General features: G+C 54.8%; 1 protein-coding gene across 1 annotated transcript in view; it reads left to right on the top strand.

Annotated features, from left to right (window-relative positions):
- The first annotated feature begins 2,108 nt into the window (after positions 1–2,108).
- The window catches only part of PCDH19 (protocadherin 19), a 55,600-nt gene continuing 37,974 nt past the window's right edge, over positions 2,109–19,734 (top strand). Inside the window, exons 1-2 of the mRNA XM_086619777.1 lie at positions 2,109–4,249; positions 7,314–7,641. Of these exons, the coding sequence (XP_086475903.1) occupies positions 2,109–4,249; positions 7,314–7,641 (2,469 nt within the window). The remainder of the gene's footprint in view (positions 4,250–7,313; positions 7,642–19,734) is intronic.

Below are 19,734 nucleotides of genomic sequence, written 5' to 3'. Positions count from 1 at the left end.
CCCGTGTCCCTCCCCCGAGGGTCACGGTGACCCTCGCCGCTGCTTCCAGAAGATGGGAGGAAACGCCTGGCAAAGGCTCCTCTCTCCGCTGGCTTGTGCTCCCACTCCTCCGGGACTCAGCAGCCAGGAGCAGAGGGACCCTGCGGCCCTCCCGTGTCCCCCGGGGAGGAGGGGGGATCCCCTCGGGTGTCTTGGGGCACGGTGTCCCTGGAAGGGGTGGTTTCCCCGGACGGATATTGTCACGGGTATGGTGTCCCGAGAAACGGTGTCTCTGGACAGGTGGTGTCCCTGAGAATGGTGTCCGTGGATGGATGGTGTCCCTGGGGATAGTGTCCCTGGAGGGGGTGGTGTCCCGGCCACCCTCCGCGGGCCCGTCCAGCCGGCTGTCGGCCCTTCTCCGTGCCGCCCCGGAACCGCAGAGGCAGCGCACCCTGGGGGCCCGCCCAGCGCCGGGCGGGTTCCCGGTTTGCCGTGTCCGGGCCGGTCCCCGCCGCGCCGCCTCCCCGCGGCGGCCACGAGATGGCGCCCTTGTGCCTGGGAAGGCGCCGCGGGGCCCGACGGCGCGGCCGGGCCGGGGAGGGGCCGGGCCGGGGCCGCCGCCGCGGGGGGTGGCCGGGCTGTCCCCGCGGGGCGGATGCACCGGGGAGGCGGCGGCTCCCGCTACCCACCGCCCCGACAGGGCCTATGGCGCGTCAGCTCCAGCTGGGCACCCCGTCCCGCTGCATTTCCCGCCGCGGCGCCGGCTCGCTGATATCGATCGGCGGGCTCCCGGGGCGGTTTGCCGCAGGGACGCGCCGGCACCCGCGCTCTCTTTTAACCTCGAGGTGGGGAGGGGGTGGGTAACGGCGTGTCTGAAAGTTTGCAGCTGAACGGCTTCAAGCTGGGCGCCGCCAGCGCCGGAGCGCCCCACCTGCACCGGCCGGCAGTGCGCCCGCAACCCGCCGGGGGCAGCACCGCCCCCGTGCCCGAGGCACGGTGACATCTTCCCCGTGCCCCCTTTAATTACAGCCTGGGAACGTGAGTGCCGTGCGCGGAGACCCGAGGTAAGGCACCGGCACACGGACAATGGAAGTTTTATTTAATTTTTAAGAGAAGACGGTACCATGGTGCTTTCTCCAACAATTAGCCGTGAGCGGCGAGCGCTGCCGGGGCTGGAGCAGCCCGGGAGGGCCTGGCGGTCCCGGGTCTCACGCCGGCTCCCGAGGGACCCCGCCCGGCGGAGCGGGCTCAATCCTGCTCCAGAGGGAAACCGACTGAAAGGGCTCGGGAGGGCTCAGCGCCAACTCGGAGGTCCGCCCTGCCCAGCCCTCGGGGCGCCCACTCCGGTGCCCGCAGGGCCCGCCGCCGCCCTTTGCGCGCCTGCGGTGCTGAAGAAGGAACCGCCGGTGACCGCGACCACGCAGCGGCTGCCGCGACGCCCTAAAGCGCCGGTACGCCCGCAGCTCCTGGCCACCGGGGCGGGCTCCGCGCCGCAGCGCAACAGGCTCCCGGCGCGGCGGAGCCATCCCGCGCCGCTCCGCGTCCCGGTCCCGCTCCCGCTCCCGACCGCGCCGCTCCGCGGGCCCCGCCCCGGCCCCGCCCCGCCGGCCGGCCGTGCGCTTCGGCGCGGCCCCATTGGCGGCGGCGCGCTGCGCCGGCCCCGCCCCCGAGCGCCCATTGGCCGGAACTCACCGTCGCCCGCCCCCGCGCCGCCCGCCCCCGCGCCGCCCGCCGGCGCTCCGGACTGCGGGCAGTGGCGTGCGGCCGCCGCAGCGAGCGCCGGCGGGAGCGGGCACGGCACGGCGCGGCACGGCTCGGTGCAGCTCGGCACGGCTCGGCACGGCTCGGCACGGCGCGGCTCGGCGCGGCTCGGCGCGGCTCGGCACACCGCTCCAGCTCCCGCTCCCGCGCGCCATGCCCGGCCCATCCGCGGCGCCGCCGGCTCGGAGCGCCTGAGCGGGCGGCGTTGGCGTGGGCGCGGGGGACCGCGGCTCCGGTGCCCGCACCCGCCCGCCGCCGGGGCAGCCTGGCGAACGCTGCCCGCATGAGGGCGGCGGGCCCCTGAGGCGGGCGGCGAGCGGCCGTCGGGGCGCGGCGCGGCGGAGCGGCCGGAGGGGGCGGTGGCGGCGATGGGGGCTCTCCCGGCGCTGCTGGGGGCCGCCTTGCTGTGGGCCGGCGCCGGGGCCCTCGTCAACCTCAAGTACTCGGTGGAGGAGGAGCAGCGGGCCGGCACGGTGATTGCCAACGTCGCCAAGGACGCCCGGGACGCCGGGTTCGTGCTGGACCCCCGGCAGCCCACCGCCTTCCGGGTGGTCTCCAACTCGGCCCCCCACCTGGTGGACATCAGCCCCGGGTCAGGGCTGCTGGTGACCAAGCAGAAGATCGACCGGGACCTACTGTGCCGGCAGAGCCCCAAGTGCATCATCTCGCTGGAGGTGATGTCCAGCTCCATGGAGATCTGTGTGATCAAGCTGGAGATCAAGGACCTCAACGACAATGCACCCAGCTTCCCCACCGACCAGATCGAGCTGGAGATCTCAGAGACGGCCAGTCCTGGCACCCGAGTGCCGCTAGAGAGTGCCTACGACCCGGACTCGGGCAGCTTTGGTGTGCAGAGCTATGAGATCACCCCCAACGACCTCTTTGGGCTGGAGACCAAGACACGGGGCGATGGGTCCCACTTTGCCGAGCTGGTGGTGGAGAAGAGCCTGGACCGTGAGACCCAGTCTCACTACAGCTATGTGATCACGGCGCTGGACGGTGGTGACCCACCCAACTTCGGCACGGTGGAGCTCAGCATCCGTGTCATCGACTCCAATGACAACAACCCGCTCTTCGAGGAGCCGGCCTACACCGTCAGTGTGCCTGAAAACGCCCCGCTGGGTACGCCGGTCATCCGCCTCAACGCCTCTGATCCAGACGAGGGCACCAACGGCCAGGTCCTCTACTCCTTCCACAGCTACGTCTCTGAGCGGGCCCGGGAGCTCTTCCAGATCGACCCCCAGAGTGGCCTCATCACGGTGAGTGGTGCCATCGACTACGAGGAGGGACATGTCTATGAGCTGGATGTGCAGGCCAAGGACTTGGGGCCTAACTCCATCCCTGCCCATTGCAAAGTGACCATCAGTGTCCAGGATGCCAATGACAACCCGCCCCTCATCAACCTGCTCTCCGTCAACAGCGAGCTGGTGGAGGTGAGCGAGAACGCCCCGCCAGGGTACGTCATTGCCCTGGTGAGGGTCTCGGACCGTGACTCCGGGGCCAATGGGCGGGTGCAATGCAAGCTCCTGGGCAACGTGCCTTTCCGGCTCCAGGAGTACGAGAGCTTCTCCACCATCCTGGTGGATGGGAGGCTGGACCGGGAGCAGAGGGACCAGTACAACCTAACCATCCAGGCCAAGGACAATGGCATCCCCTCCCTGCAGGCCACCAAGTCCTTCACTGTCAAGATCACCGATGAGAATGACAACCATCCCCACTTCTCCAAGCCCTATTACCAGGTCATCGTGCAGGAGAACAACACCCCAGGGGCCTACCTCCTCTCGGTCTCGGCCAGGGACCCTGACCTGGGCCTCAATGGCAGCGTCTCCTACCAGATCGTGCCCTCCCAAGTCAGGGACATGCCTGTCTTCACCTACGTCTCCATCAACCCCAACTCTGGAGATATCTATGCTTTGAGGTCCTTCAATCATGAACAGACGAAGGCCTTTGAGTTCAAGGTCTTGGCAAAAGATGGGGGTAATCCCTCTCTGCAGAGCAATGCCACTGTCAGGGTGATCGTCCTGGACGTCAATGACAACACTCCCGTGATCACGGCCCCACCACTGGTCAACGGGACCGCGGAGGTGTACATCCCCAGGAACGCGGGGGTCGGCTACTTGGTGACAGTGGTCAAGGCAGACGACTACGACGAGGGTGAAAATGGCAGACTTTCCTACGAAATGGTGGAAGGAGACAGAGGATTTTTTGAGATAGACCAGGTCAATGGAGAGATAAGGACCACCAGAGCCTTTGGGGAGAACGCAAAGACAGCCTACGAGCTGATCGTGGTGGCTCACGACCATGGGAAAACATCTCTCTCGGCTTCTGCCTTGATTTTGATATACCTGTCTCCAGCCCTGGATGCCCAGGAGTCCATAGGATCTGTTAACCTCTCCCTGATTTTCATTATTGCTCTGGGGTCTATCGCAGCCATTCTTTTTGTCACCATGATCTTCGTGGCAGTCAAGTGCAAAAGGGATAACAAGGAAATCAGGACCTACAACTGCAGGTAAAGACATCTTTGTTTCTGTGCCCTTGCCGGCTCTGCTTTGATTTTGCCACCGCAGTTACTTGTCCCTTTGCCGCTGTGTGCTTGATGGGGGGAGGTGGTGTTAAATTTGCTTTGAACAAAAGTGAGGCTCGCGTCCCTCTCAAGAAATTTCCTGTGAAGCTTAAAAAAAATTCTTCTCTGGGAGAAGCCCAGAAATCCGCGCTGAGTAACGAATCGACTGGATCGCGCGGCTTGGCAATCTGTTGCAGCAGCCTTGATTTTCCGCGCTTCGTCGCAGGAAAGGGGGGGAGAACAGTTTTACAGCGGCACGGCCGGTTCCCGTGGGCAGCCCCCCCGTCCCCGGTGCAGCTCCACGGGCTCGCAAGGAGGGGAACCCCCCCAGCCCACCGCAGCATCCCCGCAGCAGACGGGGCGAGTGGCCGCTGTGGCACCCGTAAGCCCTCGCTCGCCGTTCAAAAGAGCTATTGTGCGCCCGATGCGGCTCCTCGCCACGGGCTGACGATGGGGCCAACCGGATAAAATAGTGGTGAAAATCAGGCGGTTCCCCCTGATACGTCGCTCCATCGCCCGGCACGGCAGATCGGGCTGGGAGCGATGGGGTGAGGGAGGATTTTTTGCAGCGTTGCTGTTATTTTGCCCTGGCCGGATGCATGCTCCGGGGTCCGAAATGCCGGAGGGGAGGTCAGCCCCACGCCCGGAGCTGCTCAAAGGCTGATAGGGGAAATCCAGTCCCCTGAATATGTAACAGCCCGGCGATTATTGTCTCTCTTTTACTATTCTCTGTGTTACACAAGTTAGGAGACAAATGCTAACCACACATGAATATCAATCAGATGCCATAAAAGAGCAGCTGCAATGCCTCATAAATGGTTTAATCCTGTTACTAGTGAAATAGCCATGACTTTTCCATTCCTTCGGCACCGAGTCGTTTCGGAGGGGAGGGATGGAAATTAATTTCGCCCTACCTTGGAAACGCACGCTGGCCCCCGGCGATTCTGCGGCGCAGGGGGATGCGCCGGCTTTAAACTTTTATTTACGCAGAAATAACGCCGGAGAGTTCGGGTTTTATACCCCGTTTTCACAGCGTAAAGTGCGTTCATAAGCCTTCTTGCTCGCTGGGGGAGGAAGAAATCATCTGCAAATAAAGATTGGCCTGTGCTGTATTATTATGGGATGTCTAGCTTCAAGTGAAAGCTCGTATTCCAGATTTCTTGCCAGCTCGGCCCATTGAACAAGAATAGGACCTGAATGGATAAAAATGACGTTGTGGTGGTGCCTCTAATAGCTTCACACATATGTATAAGCTCTGGGTTTACTGTGATGGCTTAGGGATTAATGAAGTGCAGTTTAATTAAATAATTGGTCAATAGAGAAAGGACAGCAAAATGAATGCCTGCAGGAAATAATTGGGCTCTTGCATTGCCAAACTTAAAACATTTAGGTAAACAAAACAATTAAAGCTTCATCAAGCATTGTTAGACGAGTCAGCAGCATATAGATTGTTGGCACAACAGAAATCCCTGCCTTCCTCTGATTTATTTGCACACTCAGGGGGATGCACGGTCTGTTATCAGTGTGCATCTGAGCAGGAGAACCAGCTGCAGAGGTAGAGGAGCCCCAGGTAGGCTCAGCGGCGGCCGTGACCGTGGGGCAACGCTCTCCCCGCGCTGGATACGTGCCTTTAGGCTTTGCCAGGGCCTTAATTTAGAGGTTCTTCACAACAGCTGCGGGAGAGTCTTCATAAAATGTGTTAATTTACAAGGCACGTTAGGTTATATGAGAGCTGTTCAACTTGGTGGCATTTTCATGCTCAGGCAATTAGCTTTCTGGAACAAGAATATTTGTCCAATATTTGCCTTTCTAGATAAACTGTATTATTTATTCATCCCATTATTTCTGTGGCAGCTATTGGATTTTGTTGCCTTTTTTGTTTTGTTTTGTTTTGTTAATGCTGTTATCATAACAAGAAGAGGAGCAAAGTCCTGACTTTCAAATGTGTATTTCTGACTGTGGGTAGTGTTTGATGTGCTTCCCTGGGAAATACTGAGCTGCCCAGCACTGTGCGTGCACAGATTCATCTGTGGGGCATTGGCTGGGGCTGTGTTGGTCCCTGTGGAAAGAGGAGTCACGGTCACTCTGAGCTGAGCATACCCAGTTAATGCAAGGTGCAGTTGTATTTCTCATTATTTGCTCCGGTGGTGTTTTACAATAACTTTTTTTCCTCCGGTGTTTTGCAGAAGGCATTCGAGGCACTTCATCAGTTGATTCTTTTGGCAGGTGGGAAGCAAAGAGGGAAAGAAAGGCAGAGAAAAACAAGGTTGCAGTAAAAATAAAACCAAAAAAAAAGGTCAAAAAAGATCATTTCTCTTTGCAAAACACAGTTGTTCTCCGATTTCTAGAAGGCAAAAGCATTTCCCAGCAGAAGAGGGTGTTTGTGTTGGAGGGCGAAGGAGGAATAGGATGTGGTTGGAGAAAAGATTTCAAGTTATCAGGTGTTATCAGGAGATTGTCAAAACACCAGCAATTTGGATAAAGCATTAATAAACAAACAGCCTTTGGAGTGTGAGAGAATAGAGCTTGCCAGCCAGGGCTGCTTCTCGGTCTGCTTTATTTACTGCTATGGAAAATGAACTGGGAAAAAAATCCGCTATTCATTTTGAATTTTCATTACGGGGACCAAATTAAATCACTTTAAAAATCCTGCTTATGCATGGAAATGGGTGCAGGTACCCTTTTCAGTTCATGGATTTTAACATCTCCATTTTTCTCTTCTGCAGGCTGGACTTTACTCCTAGTCACTAAATACCAGCAATTATAAACACTAGAGAAAAACAGAGGCGTTCTCCCTTCCCATTATTTTTCATATTTGACCTGAAAGCATTATACATATGAAAATAAGCTAAAGACTGTGTCGTGCCACCAGACCCAAAACATGACGTAATGTGCATGACTAAGAAGCCTACACGGAGATGGGGGCCAAGCCCTCTGGGTTTCTACATGTGTATTTAGCGGGGCAGGGTTCAGGATGCTCTCAGCTATTCCTTTTCCTTCTGTCCCCCAGAATCGCAGAATACTCCTACGGGCATCAAAAGAAATCAAGCAAGAAGAAGAAAATCAGCAAGAACGATATCCGCCTGGTACCGCGGGACGTGGAAGAGACGGATAAAATGAACGTCGTGAGCTGCTCCTCTCTCACTTCATCCCTCAACTACTTTGACTACCACCAGCAGACCCTGCCGCTGGGCTGCCGCCGCTCCGAAAGCACCTTCCTCAATGTGGAGAGCCAGAACAACAGGAACGCCGGCTCCAACCACATTTACCATCACACCTTCACGGGGCAGAGCCCCCAGCAGCCCGACCTCATCATCAACGGGATGCCGCTGCCGGAGGTGAGTGCGGGTGGGCAAATGGGAATGGCTTTGCACGTGGACCGCGCCGTGCGGGGTCTGTTGCTCCAAGTGCTGCCGAAGCGACGTGTCCAGCGAACGGGCAGTGGTGGTTTCTGTGCATCGGACACTGTGGTTCTGGGGCAGCCCCGACACGTGGTCGTGGGTGGATGTTTCACCCCTGGATGCTGCAGAAACTCCTCCGAAGCACCCAAGCAGGGGTGCTGGTGTGGGCAGGCCGGGCCAGGCTGCCTCCGTGCTGCCAGGAGGCTGGAGACAGCTGCTTTGAGAGTGGGTTTGGAGCGTGGTGATGCTCGAGGGAAGAGACCTTCATTGCCTTCACAGGAGTATTTTTAAAAGGTTGTTGAAAGTGATGGTGGTGGCTGTCACTCCAGAGGCAGCGGGTTGTGCCAGGGGTGCGGCAGCGCAGAGTGCCCCACTGTGACCGCCTGCATGTGCCAGCGGTGTGGGAGGGATGCGCGGCACCTGCCGAAGGCAGGGAAAGGGGCCGCTTCGATCCACGCCATCCTCATCGGGTTCTTCTAATTCATCGACTTTCCTGTACATCACGGGCGTCATTTAGTGTTGCTTGTTTGTCTCTCTTTGAATTATTGTTTGGTATTAAGCAAAACAATCAAAGGTTTGTCATGTTTCCTGCTTTGAACAGAATAACAAAGCTGGAAAAGCAGCTAAAATATTTATGGCTTGCTCTGTTTTGCGTTCAGTGTGCTGGTGTAAATGCAAAACAATGCTGCTGAGGACGGTGGAGTGCTTCAGATTTATACGTGCTCCATGGAGAGCAGAGCTCAGCCCTCCGGGAGAGCCTGGAGCGCTGCCAGAGAGGGCCTGATCCTGCCCATCTGGACTGGCAAAACATTCCGTGAACCCTGGTGTTTAACCTTTGCTAAGGCTTCAGAACCAGCTCCCGAGAGGTCACGTACCACTGTCAGGCCAGTTCTGGGGTGCTCCCAGCCCAAACACCGGTCGCTCCAAGCAGAGGCGCAGCTTTTAGTGAGCAGAGGGTGGGGAGGAGGTTGTCGGGATCTCCATGACAGACCACGGACACTTGGCCTTCTTCTGCCCAGCCCGTGTTTCGAGCCTCTCCCGCCCTCGTGCGTGTGGGTCCCTCGCCGCACTGCGCTGCCCTTCCGAGGTTACCCACGGAGATGCTGCCAGGAGGGAAGTTCTGCACGGGTGCCCCAGCCCAGCCTGGTGCAGCCACCTGTGCCTGGGCGAGTACGGCGGGGACAGCCCAGCAGTGGTCCCAAAAAGTAAAGCTCAGTTTAACTTCTGGTGTCAGTTTAAAAGCTGTGGTAGAGTTTCTTAGCAATAACCGAATGGGAATGACCTGGATATAAGCACTTACGTATTCTACTTGCACGTATCCAGCCATAGAGCTGAGCAGGCTCTGCTGCTCCGATGGGGAAAAGCAGGGACTTTGCATGCGAGTCTGGATGGGAGCAGTTTGGGATAAGCCTGTCTCTGGTCTAATAAGGCAGAAGAGCTGCTACCAAAGCCACTTGCTCCTTGTGCTGTGCCCGGGCATGCCAGGAGTGGAAAACACCACCGTCATGTACTGGGTATGCCCATCGATGCTTGGATTTGCCCGTGCTCTTTGCTGAGTACCGGCTGGGGCTCAGGGTGCCCAGCTGCCTGGGGGGTGCATCCTGAGGCTCTGGGTGACTGCCGCTGTTGGGATGCTGGGGGTAGCGGTCCCTGAGGAATTCCTGCCTTCCTGGAGTGGTGTCCTTTGGAGAGGCGTCTGGAACGCGTCTCTAGCTGGTGCCTTGTTAAGGGCAGCGAACAGTGGAGCACCCTGTCAGCCTGTGATTCACTGCCACGGACAAAATTCGGTCATAAAACCTGTCACACGTCAGCGTTAGGAAGAAGTGCGTGCCAGCAGTGGGAGGTCTGCGGTGCCGGGGGGGAGGGATGGACCATCAGGAGCATCATAGCTCAGCTGATATCGTTAACAGGCAGAAGGCAGTGCTGCTCATGTTCCTCCCGACGCAGCAGTTAGCCTGGAGTTGAGCGGGATGGGCTCTCCAAAGACCCCCACCGCCTTGTGCACCCTTGTGTGAGGGAGCCAGGACCCTTGTTGCTTCTCGCCGTGCCTGCAGCTTGCCTCGTTTCCCCATCACTCGAGCAGGTGGGATGCAGCGTGAAGAGCTGGTACCTTGCCTGGAGAAATCAATTTGTGTCTTGTAACGAGTGCCGTGGAGTGTGAGTGTAGAGCGGGTCCTGGGCAGCCCCTGAGCTGCAGCAGGGCAGCTGAGGGCTCTCCGGTCCTGCCCGGGGACCAGCAGCTCTTGGGTGGGTGCTCTCAGAGAGAGCAGCATGTCCTGGCAGGGGTCTGCTTGCTCTCTGGGGATGCTTTTGGACAAAAGGGCAGGGCCAGGGCACAGGAAGGAGAAATCCCAACTGGAAGCTGCTTGGAAGTTTGGTGTAGGGTGGGAACTTTACTTTTTTTTGGCAGAGAGCCTCTGCGTTATGCTTCCAGCTGTTGCAAGAGAAGTTATCCCACTGGAAGAGTGCGTTCAACTGGCTCCCAAAAATCCTGAGGGTCAGGAGGCTCACCAGTGAGCAGAGTGACAGCCCTGTCCCGGCACGCGGGGTGACACAGGAACTCCAGAAAAGATGTTTCCACAGAGGAGCATCACAGCCTTGTACCCACCGCAGCCTGTCGCTGCCTTAGCAGGTGTTACGGTGTGATGACATGGTGTGATGACACGGTGCGATGACACGGTGTGATGACGTGAATGAAGTGCACTAGTGGTACAGCTCTGGGTAGTGATGATTTAATACATACAGTTGCTGCCCAGAGTTTCCAGAGCCAAACAGTTCCCTGCAGTGCATCCAGCGGGATTTGCCTGGGCTGGTTTGAGTTGCCTCCAGTGATGAGGCCGCCAGCGTTTCCCCCGGGAGCCTTCATGAGGTGTCAGCATCGGGGACTTACCGCTGCTCCTCCACCCGGGAGTGACTTTTCCTGATGGGAAGGCAAAGCATCGGTTGATAAAAGATAAAACACGGAGGTAAACGTGTCACTGGCGGTGTCGCTTAGCGTAGCGTGGTTGTGGCTGGGAGTAAGCGATTGCCTCTGCAGACGTGCGCTGTCCCGGCAGCGGTGGATTTGCGACGTAGCTGGTCTTTAATGTGAGCCTCGTTTACTTTAACAGTCAGGAACCTTGAAATAAAAGTCCCCAAGGACGGGTTGTTTGTGGAGCTTCAGGAAATGTTTCCTCCCGCGCCGCGGCAGCGGTACGCGCGGCAGCAGGTCTTGGGGCTGGCAGTGCCGCGCTGTACCGGCGGTAATTGGGTCCGTCGGTGCTCCCCAGCTTTCCCTGCTGATCCAGAAAGGATTGAACAGCAGCGTCTGCGGGTGCTGCAACCCTGCTCTGATGATGCCAAAAAAGTTTGAGATGACCCTTGAAAAGCTTTTCCCTTCGGGCAGGGGCCGGGCTCGGCTGCCGGCTCTGCGTGTGCCAGGGCATGGCTGCCAAGGGAGCATCAGGAGGTGGCGGGGGACGTCCCCGGGGGGTTCTGGCCCCACTGGGGCTTGGTGGTCCCTTGGGTGCTGCAGTACCACTTGAGCACCCCTGCCCACAGCCATTAGCATCCTGGTGGCTGCAGGCAGTGATGGCAAAAAGCATTTGCGAGCAGCTCTGGCGAGCGTGGCTGACAGCGGGAGCCTTGGCCCCCGTTAGTATTTCGACTTGTTTTGCAGAAGGGAGAGCGGGACGTGCTGGGGCTGCAGGGGCATTGCCGGTCAGAGGCTTTGCTGCTGCCGAGGGCTTTTTTTTTTTCCTTCCTGCTGAGCCGGAGGAGAAGTCGGCTTTGAAACCAAAAGGGCTTGTTGTCATTTTTGCATATATATTACTGGAAGTTGTACCAGGAGATTAAAAATCGAAGTTAATAGGAGCCTTTAGGCAGCTTCTGTGATAAAAATGCATGTTGCATTGGGGTGGTGTGGAAACTGGTCTGAATGGTGAGCTGTTTAGGATCCCCGGGACATGACTTGCATGTGGAGCAGCCACCCTTGGGTAACACTTACATGCCTGGATTTTGACTTCGTGATTTTAAAAGGAAACAACGTGCACGTGAGGGCTGCGCCAGTGTTTCAGAGACAGTTTCGCACCCAAAATCTGCGCCACTTTGGGAACGGGTGCCGAAGCATCGTGTGCCGCCCCGGGATGGGGAGCATCCCCCGGGGCACGGCGGCTCACTCTGCCCCTCGGTCTCACCCAGGGCCACCACGGTGGCCGATACTCAGCAGGACCGAGCGTGGGAGAGGTGAGGAGGCGAGAAACAGGAGCGGACGAGCGTTGTTTGAGTGGTTGGACATCCGAAGGTGGAATTAGCGTGGAGGACGGCTCTGCTTTGGGGCAGGTTTGGTAGATCCTGATGAAGAAGGTCAAGATGGAGCAACTGGTGATCCACCAGCACTCAAGTCCTCCGGCACCCCGGCCCTGGTGCCAGCAGGGGGGTCATGGCCATGGTGAGCCGCCGCCTCTTGAGCTGGTGGCCATCAGTAAGATGGGGAATTACTGGTTTTAGTGATAATCCTGGTCTAATCCCCCAACCTTGATACACTCCCGCGTAATCCTCACTCACACTGATTTTGTTTGGGCTCCTCGTGGCAGCAGGGATTATTTGCACGAGCAGCAGTTGCAGGATGGGGCCCCGGTGGTCTCAGATACGCTTTTTACTACCTGGAAAGCGTTCTCCTCGCTGTAGGAAATGGTTTTCTAAGCACAATAGAGCAATTTTCGTTTCAGGCGGCAACGGCAGTTTTTGCTCTGGCTATCTGGCGGCGTTAACTAAAGCACATTTCTACAACACACAAAGATTTTTGTTTTGTAAGAAATGAAATCAGCGTGGCTGTTCCTCTTTCTCTGTCATTTCTCTACTTGTCAATTCTTTCTTCCCCTCCAGCTTATCCTCCTCTTCTCCGCTAGCCTTAAAAAGCCCCCAAAGTGTCTGCTATAATCACATTTTGTGTGTTACAACCAGAATGAATGTACTCACTTTAATATGCTGGGTTTGAGGAAATCAGTTTCTGTCTGGTATAACAGACAATTTGTTATAAACCATGCCGTTTAGGAGTGAAGGGCCTTGCTTTAGTGTAACGCTGGGGAAATGTCGTGATACATAATTGGAAGGGATTTGGCTTGCTTCTGAGTAATACTGTGTATAGAGCAGTGGGCAAAAAAAAAAAAAAGGAGATAATTTCCAACCTAGAGAAAGTTTGCAGCACTGAGACATGCCAGGCTGTTGAAACAAGGCTTATTTTCAGCAGAAATGATGATTAAAGCATTATCAGCGATGATGTTCGACTCGTCGGAAGGCTGCCTTCGCAGCGAGCGTGCGTTGCCAGTCTTGTTTTCTCCTTGGGAGGTCACTGTAACTCAGCACGTTTTTGTGCCGGCACTGCGCACCGCGCTGGGTGAGCACCTCTCCCTGCTCGCTCCGAATCTGCCCTGAAATCACAAGTCCCAGCAGATCCCTCGGTTTAACAACTCCCAAAACGTTCTGTGTATCGCTGCACATTCCCTGACCTCTTCCAGTGTCGGAGGCCAACCTTATGGAAATCAGCAGCTTTTTATTCCATTCCCAGGTCAGCCTAACCAAATTATACATCTCCTAATGTAATCGCTCCATTCGGAAAAACTCATTTGAATACCTTGCAACAGAGATAAATATGCCAGCTCCGATTCCTGCTTAACCACGTCTTGCCTTGCCTTAGGCGAGCTTGTGGTTTAACACCATTTGGCTTTGGGATGGGGGATACAGGGCTGCGACCCCATCCCAGCACCTCTTTGGGTTTTCCAAGGGTTTTCCAGCCCGGGGTCCCTGGCTGGGTGGGACCAAGGGGGTTTGGTGTAAGGGTCCATGGAGGAATTAGGGCCAGTTTGTGGTGCGTGATGGCAGTAGCCAAGCTGTATTTGTGGTAAAACCCCTCTCCTTTGGTGTCAAGACCTATATATACTGATTATATTGTTATGTATTACATACTTTATATTATATATCATAGAATCATAAAATGGTTTGGGTTGGAAGGAACCTTAAGGATCATCTAGTTCCAGCCCCACAGCTGTGGGCAGGAACATCTGCCCACGCACATGTATTATCTATTGTCTACTATATGCTATATAATACACACAATATATTTGTAAGCCTAGAATAAGTGTGTATAGAATTATTATATATTTTACCTAATTATGTAAATAGGTATATAATATGTCATATAACTATATATACCTATAATTTGTTTTTGTGCAATTGGTTTGGGTTCTATGGTTCACTTGCAGTAAAAGTAGAGAGGCTCATCTTGTTTTCCTTTCAGTAAATTTGAATTTCTGATGCATATTTCTGATGCATGTCTTACTTGTTGAGCCTATAAAAAAAGCTCCTGCAGCTATATTTACATGGCCGATAAGAAATTTTGCCTTAAATTAAGATTTATAGTAAGTGTTTTTTTTTTTAAATGACATCAAAAGGACGGTGTTGCGCACTATTTATGGCCTTTCTTGTAGTAATTTCCAAATTAGCTCCTGTTGTATCGAGCGATTTGAACTCTGTGGTTTCTCCCTGTCATTTACTTTGCATAAAGCACGCGCCGCATGCAAAGACATCGTTAAGGCCAAGCACGCGGCGCCTTTGAATAACCTCATGCACATCTGCTCGGCTCCGTGGAAGAGCCGTATTTTCCAGCTGCTGTCTCCTGAAGTCCCTCCTGAGGCTTTGGAGCTGGAGAAGCTCCTCAGCCAGGTGCCCTCCCAGGTCCCCAGGCTCCTGCCCTGCTTGGGTCTTTCCTAAATTCCCATCAGGTGGCAGGGGCAGAGCCCTGCCTGCCCATCGTCCCGTGCCCACCTCCACCTGCGGGCTCTGCCCACGGGGCTGTTCCCCCGCACAGGTCTCAGGCTCCCCAGCAATAAGCCCCCTCCTCTCACCCCCTCTGACAGCTCAGATGGGGGGACCCCCAACCCTGCCCGCTCCCCCATTCCTGCCAGGCTGCCTACGGGGGTGGGCACAGCCTCGCTTCAATAAATGATTAGATATTGTTCCCAGTAGAGGCTATAGTTGAGTTCCAATCATTTTCCGTTAATTAAAATACAGGATGGTCTTATTTGTAGCATAAATAGTTGTAATCTGTGTACTTATAAGTGTAATTATAATTTAAATTAGAGCGTGCTCTGAATTGGCGATGGACGGGGGGCTCTGCTGGCAGTGCTACCCTTGCAAGGCCATGGGCAGGCTGTCCCTGTCCCCACCGTCCCCAGGAGGGCATCGCTCAGGGCTCAGCAAAGGGACCTTGAGGCCCCCAATTTCGCTGTTCCTGTTGGGGCAGAGCTTGCCCGTGGCACCTGTTGCAGGGTTTGCCGGAGAAGAGACTGCAGCGTCCTTGCTTCAGTGTCTCCCTCTAGTTTCTAGTCTGAATTTGGAAGGAAGTAATGGCTTATGTCAGTCGGACAAGCGATCAGGACTGAGCCCCGAAGCGGCGGCCAGAATTACAGTGGGTTCTCCTTAGGCTGGGCAGGTCTTGAGCGCCGATCCAGCAGGCAGATGTGCGTGGCAGGTGCTGCATGTCGTACCCCCGATGGCGTGTGGGACATCCTGTGATGGAAACCCTCTGCGGGTACCACCAGCCACTCCTCCTCCTTACACCTGGTGGATGGTGTAGGTTCGCGATACATGGTGTAGGTCTGCGTGTGTCAGAGCCACGCAGACGAGGTCTTCGTCTCGACATCCCGTTAGCCACCACAGATCTGGACGTGAATCCTTCGTGGTTCTCATGGGGATCTGGAGCTTGTCGGATTATACCATCTTTTGTAATGGCAGGTGTATGCCACAGGGCAGGTTTTAAAATTCCCGTGTTGGTAGATTGCATTAACCCATCCTAAGTCAGGTATGTAAAATTCCATTAAGCGAAAACCCTCTGGCATTTTCTCACCCGTGCTCCAGCTCTGCAGGCTATGCTAATGCAGCGCGTTCACTCCTCTATTAGGAGGATGATGGTTTTAAAATAATAACGTTTATCTTTGGCAGCGGACCTACAATAGTGCACGCCGAGTACAATTTTGTGAAAGGCTCTGCAGATGTTGCCTCAATTCAATCTGGGTCAAAAAGAGTGCTTAGACTCATAAAGGTTAGAAAGAGATCAAATAATTCGGTGGTTTTATTGCTGAATAATGTACTTGGAAAATATCATTCACCATTATTAGGCTAAGTGAGTACAGAAAACACAGGACTCAATAGTCATTTCTCAGTATTGGCTGATTTTACTGTTTTTATAATGTAGCTAAATTCCCTGTTATTGATTGGAGGATCGATTATCGATCTGGAAATCTAAAAGTATGTGCTGGTGGGAGCACATGGGAGTCGGACAATTAGGGAATTCAGCTTCCACACCTCCCTGCAGTGCTTGGCTGCGGGCAGCACACCTGTGGGGCAGGTGGATGCTGTTTTGGGGAGTTACTGGGGTTTTGGGGAGCTGTCTTCACAACTGAAGATGACAAACCAGAAGAACACCCATTTTATGTGTATTCCTTTCCATGTCTGCGAGCTTACGTAAAATCAGCCGTGCAAACCCGGATGGGCTGGGATGCCAGCACTGGGATGGGGGCTCGGTGCCTGCGCCTGTGACTCCCATCACCTGCTCCCTCCTGGACTTTTCATATTCAGATTCACATCTGGATGCTCTGGCAGGGACCCAGCTTCATTGGCGTTTAGTAATCAAATCCACACGGCTGTTGGCTTAGAAACAGCATCCAAACCTGTCTGCCCGGTGAAATGTTTTTCTAGACGTTTGCGAGCGGATCCTCTGCTTTCTTGTTGTGCCCCGCCACCCCGCAGCCGGGTCCCCTCTCTGGGGGAAAATCCCGCACTTGGGCTGAGACCCTTCCCCGTATGTGAGTTTGTTGCAGGGATTGGGTTAGAGAGAAACCAAAGCCACGGTCCCATTTGGGCTCTGCGTCCCGTGGTGAGCCCGTGGACCAGAGCTGGCAGCATCGCTGTGGGAGCCACGGGCTCCTGCCAGGCTGGGGCTTGCTCAGCTGGGCGACGGGTTCCTTTGTTCGGAGAAAAAAAAAAAAGATGAATTTTGGAATATGTTCATCTCTTGTTCTCTGCACTTAGTTGTTGTCAGCATTAATATGCTATTAACACATGCTCATTAGGAGGAGAATGATTATACCCTGTAGAATATGGGGGAAACCTTCATTAGGCACTAACATATTGTACCGAGCTGCAGGCTTCACTTGGGAAAACTGGGGAAGGTTCTGCTCAGCATCAGGTTTCCGTAATTTCTCCTCGTTGGTCTGATAAAAGCACCTCGTCTTCCAGCGAGTGCTTTTGGCCAGGGCTGCGGGTGATGCGCTGGCGAGCCTGGGCTCAGGCTTCAGCACCAAAATCCTTCTCGGGACCTCAAATCCTTCTTCTCTTGGATTGAAGACGTCCTCATCGGAGCTGATTTTGGCACATGAAGAGGACACGAGCCCGTGTCCCCCCTCCAAGGGCTGTGCTGGCTCTTCAAGCTTAACAAGATGAAATTTCTCATCCGTCCGTGGAGCTGGGAGATGCTCCGGGAACAGATTTGTTGAGAAAGGAGGTGTCATTTCTACATCCTCGCTTTTCACACTGTGACGACGTTTTAAGCGTTCATCTGGCCTTGCTGCCTCCAGTCTGAAGCCGTAACCTGCCATGTGTGACAGGGCAATTGCTCGCCCCGGTAATGATTACAGCGGAGCCCGGCGTCGCTCCCTTGTTTGCTCGGCGCGTGGCAGCTTGAGGCATGTGCGTGGTGCTCTCTTAAAGTCAATCAATAAGAATAATTGCGAGTTCAGGTGGGGGTGAGGAAGGAGAGTGCTGTAGCAGACAAATATTTGCGGATTAAGACCCTGTTTACATGCAGATGCCTCTTGTGATAGGTAACGAGGGACGGACAATAAGGACCATATGTGGTATTTAATCAGAATTTATTCTAAATGGGGTAATTTCATCGATTTCTATGGAGCTGGCAGCTGTCCCCTCTATTAAATGTGAACACGCTGCCTCTGTCCTTGCCCTGCTGCCCCGGTCTGCCCGGAGTTTTGCAGGATTTTGCAGTGTTGGCAGTGGGGTGTTGCGGTCCCATCCCCCCTTGCCTCCGCCTGGGTACAGTCCGATGGGATCCCATGGATCAGTTTTCACCTGCAAACCTCAGCAAAAGAAAAATGGCATTTGACGGGCCTGGATTTCCTGTTGTGCAGGTGAGACAAAAGCATAGCCACGTCAGGAAGGTGCTAGGGGAGGTAGCCCTTTCTTCTTGTGCCCGCAGCAGCCTCAGGAGCAGCGATGCCAGGCTGAGCGATGCCTCCTGCCTGCGGGACAGCCAGCACCCATGGGATGTGCTGGAGCTGCAGGTGGTTGCGGGGAGACCCGAGCCACAGGTTGGAGGGTTTCTTCCTGCAGAGATGGAGACGGAGAGGGCTGGAGCTCCACAGCTCCAGCTCACGTTGCCTTCAACCTCTTTGATGTTGATCCTGAAACCCAATAATGGGGAAATACACCAAAACCAGAGAGGCGAGCTGTAGTTATCTGTCATTGATGGGGAGGGAAATGAGGTGGCAAGGTGGGATACTAACGTGTAACAGGTCAGGCTTGGAAGCTTTTCAGGGTCTACCAGTGCCTCCATTGAAGTACAGTACCATCTCCTGGCTTGTGGTGGCTGGGTGGATGGAGGTGGGTCAAGGAGGTGGGTTGGTGGCTGTCCCAGCTTCACTCAACTTCTTGCTTATTTCTCCTTTGATGCTAGTGACTTCTCCCTCTCAGCCCGCCGTGCTGTCCACAGGCAGAGCAGCCGCAGGCTTCCCCGGCCGGCTCCCATCTAACTGCATCTCGCCACGTCGGAAACGTGGCTGGGTCCGTTTGCTGGGTGCTGCGTGACTCATGTAATCGCCATGCGAAATGCATCATTCATAAACTGTTTAGTGCGACCTTTTGTACAGTAGCACTAATTATTATTATCACAGAAGCCCAGTAAACTAGACTAGTAATTATCAGGGATTTATTTGAATGGACAGCTAAGCTATTCTTGGCAAGTTAGTCAAAGCAGTTGTCATGACAGCCACACAAATGTGTCTTATGAATTGGGTTAATTAGGGTAATTAATAACTGTTGTTTAGCCCTTTTTAACAAGGTATTGCCTAGACGCTATCAAAAAATAGCAATTGCACCTAACAGAAATAGTCGTCTTCTAGCAGCAACCTTCCAATCCCAAAATCAAAGTGGTAAATACCCGTTGAGTTGTTGCTTCGCAAAGAAACGTGTCGTCCTTCTCCTTGTGTGGAAGCTGGGAGTAAAAGGCTCTGTTGTGGTTTTCCTGCTGAGCTTCCCCCGCTGTGTAGTGCTATGCAGAGATTGGTCATCATCGTTATTGATATTATTATTATTTATTTGAAAGCCGTGCTGCTCCGAGCCGTGGGTGCAGAGGGGTCTCTGCTGTGCCCGGCTCCGTGCGGGTGGCGAGGGCAGCCCGAGGTGCTGCCATCAGTCGGAGCAGGCTCTGCAAGCAGCAGGGCTTCAAACCCATTTTAAAGTCCTGACCATAAATTATTGTTGTTTTGCTGGTGCATCGTCACCATCCTCATCAGGACAGCCAGTGCCAAGCCACCGAGTCCTCTCTCAGCACGGCATCTGCTTCTTTCCAAAGAAGGGTCTTGCTGAATAAATGGGCTTGGTTTTGTCATGGTTGTTGCTGATATTGAGTAATGGTGGTAGCTAATCACCAAGTAGCACCAAAGAGCCTCAGAAGGAAGAGAAACCCCATGGTTCCCATCCCTCGTAGAGGATTTGCAGCCTGCTCTGGTGGCGGTCCCTGTCCCATGCCGGTGGGCTGGGTGCTTGCTGGCACAGAGCACCGCCTCCCCGAGGACAGCAAGATTTGATGCTGATTATTAAAAATGGCCCGAGATTACAGATGCAACTGAGGAATATTACGTAAGGTTTTGTAGAAAAATGACCTGAATAGATGAGTGAAGGCTCTGGCTGGTTCTGCAGCTGCACCGAGCCCTGTCTATTTATATCACCTCTGGGCTTCCGAAGTCCTCTTTTAACTAA

This window comes from Tauraco erythrolophus, chromosome 13, assembly GCF_009769465.1.
Source record: "Tauraco erythrolophus isolate bTauEry1 chromosome 13, bTauEry1.pri, whole genome shotgun sequence".
NCBI classification, from domain to species: Eukaryota; Metazoa; Chordata; class Aves; order Musophagiformes; family Musophagidae; genus Tauraco; species Tauraco erythrolophus.
Note: the sequence above shows the minus strand (reverse complement) of the source record. Positions and strands in the feature narration are given on the sequence as shown.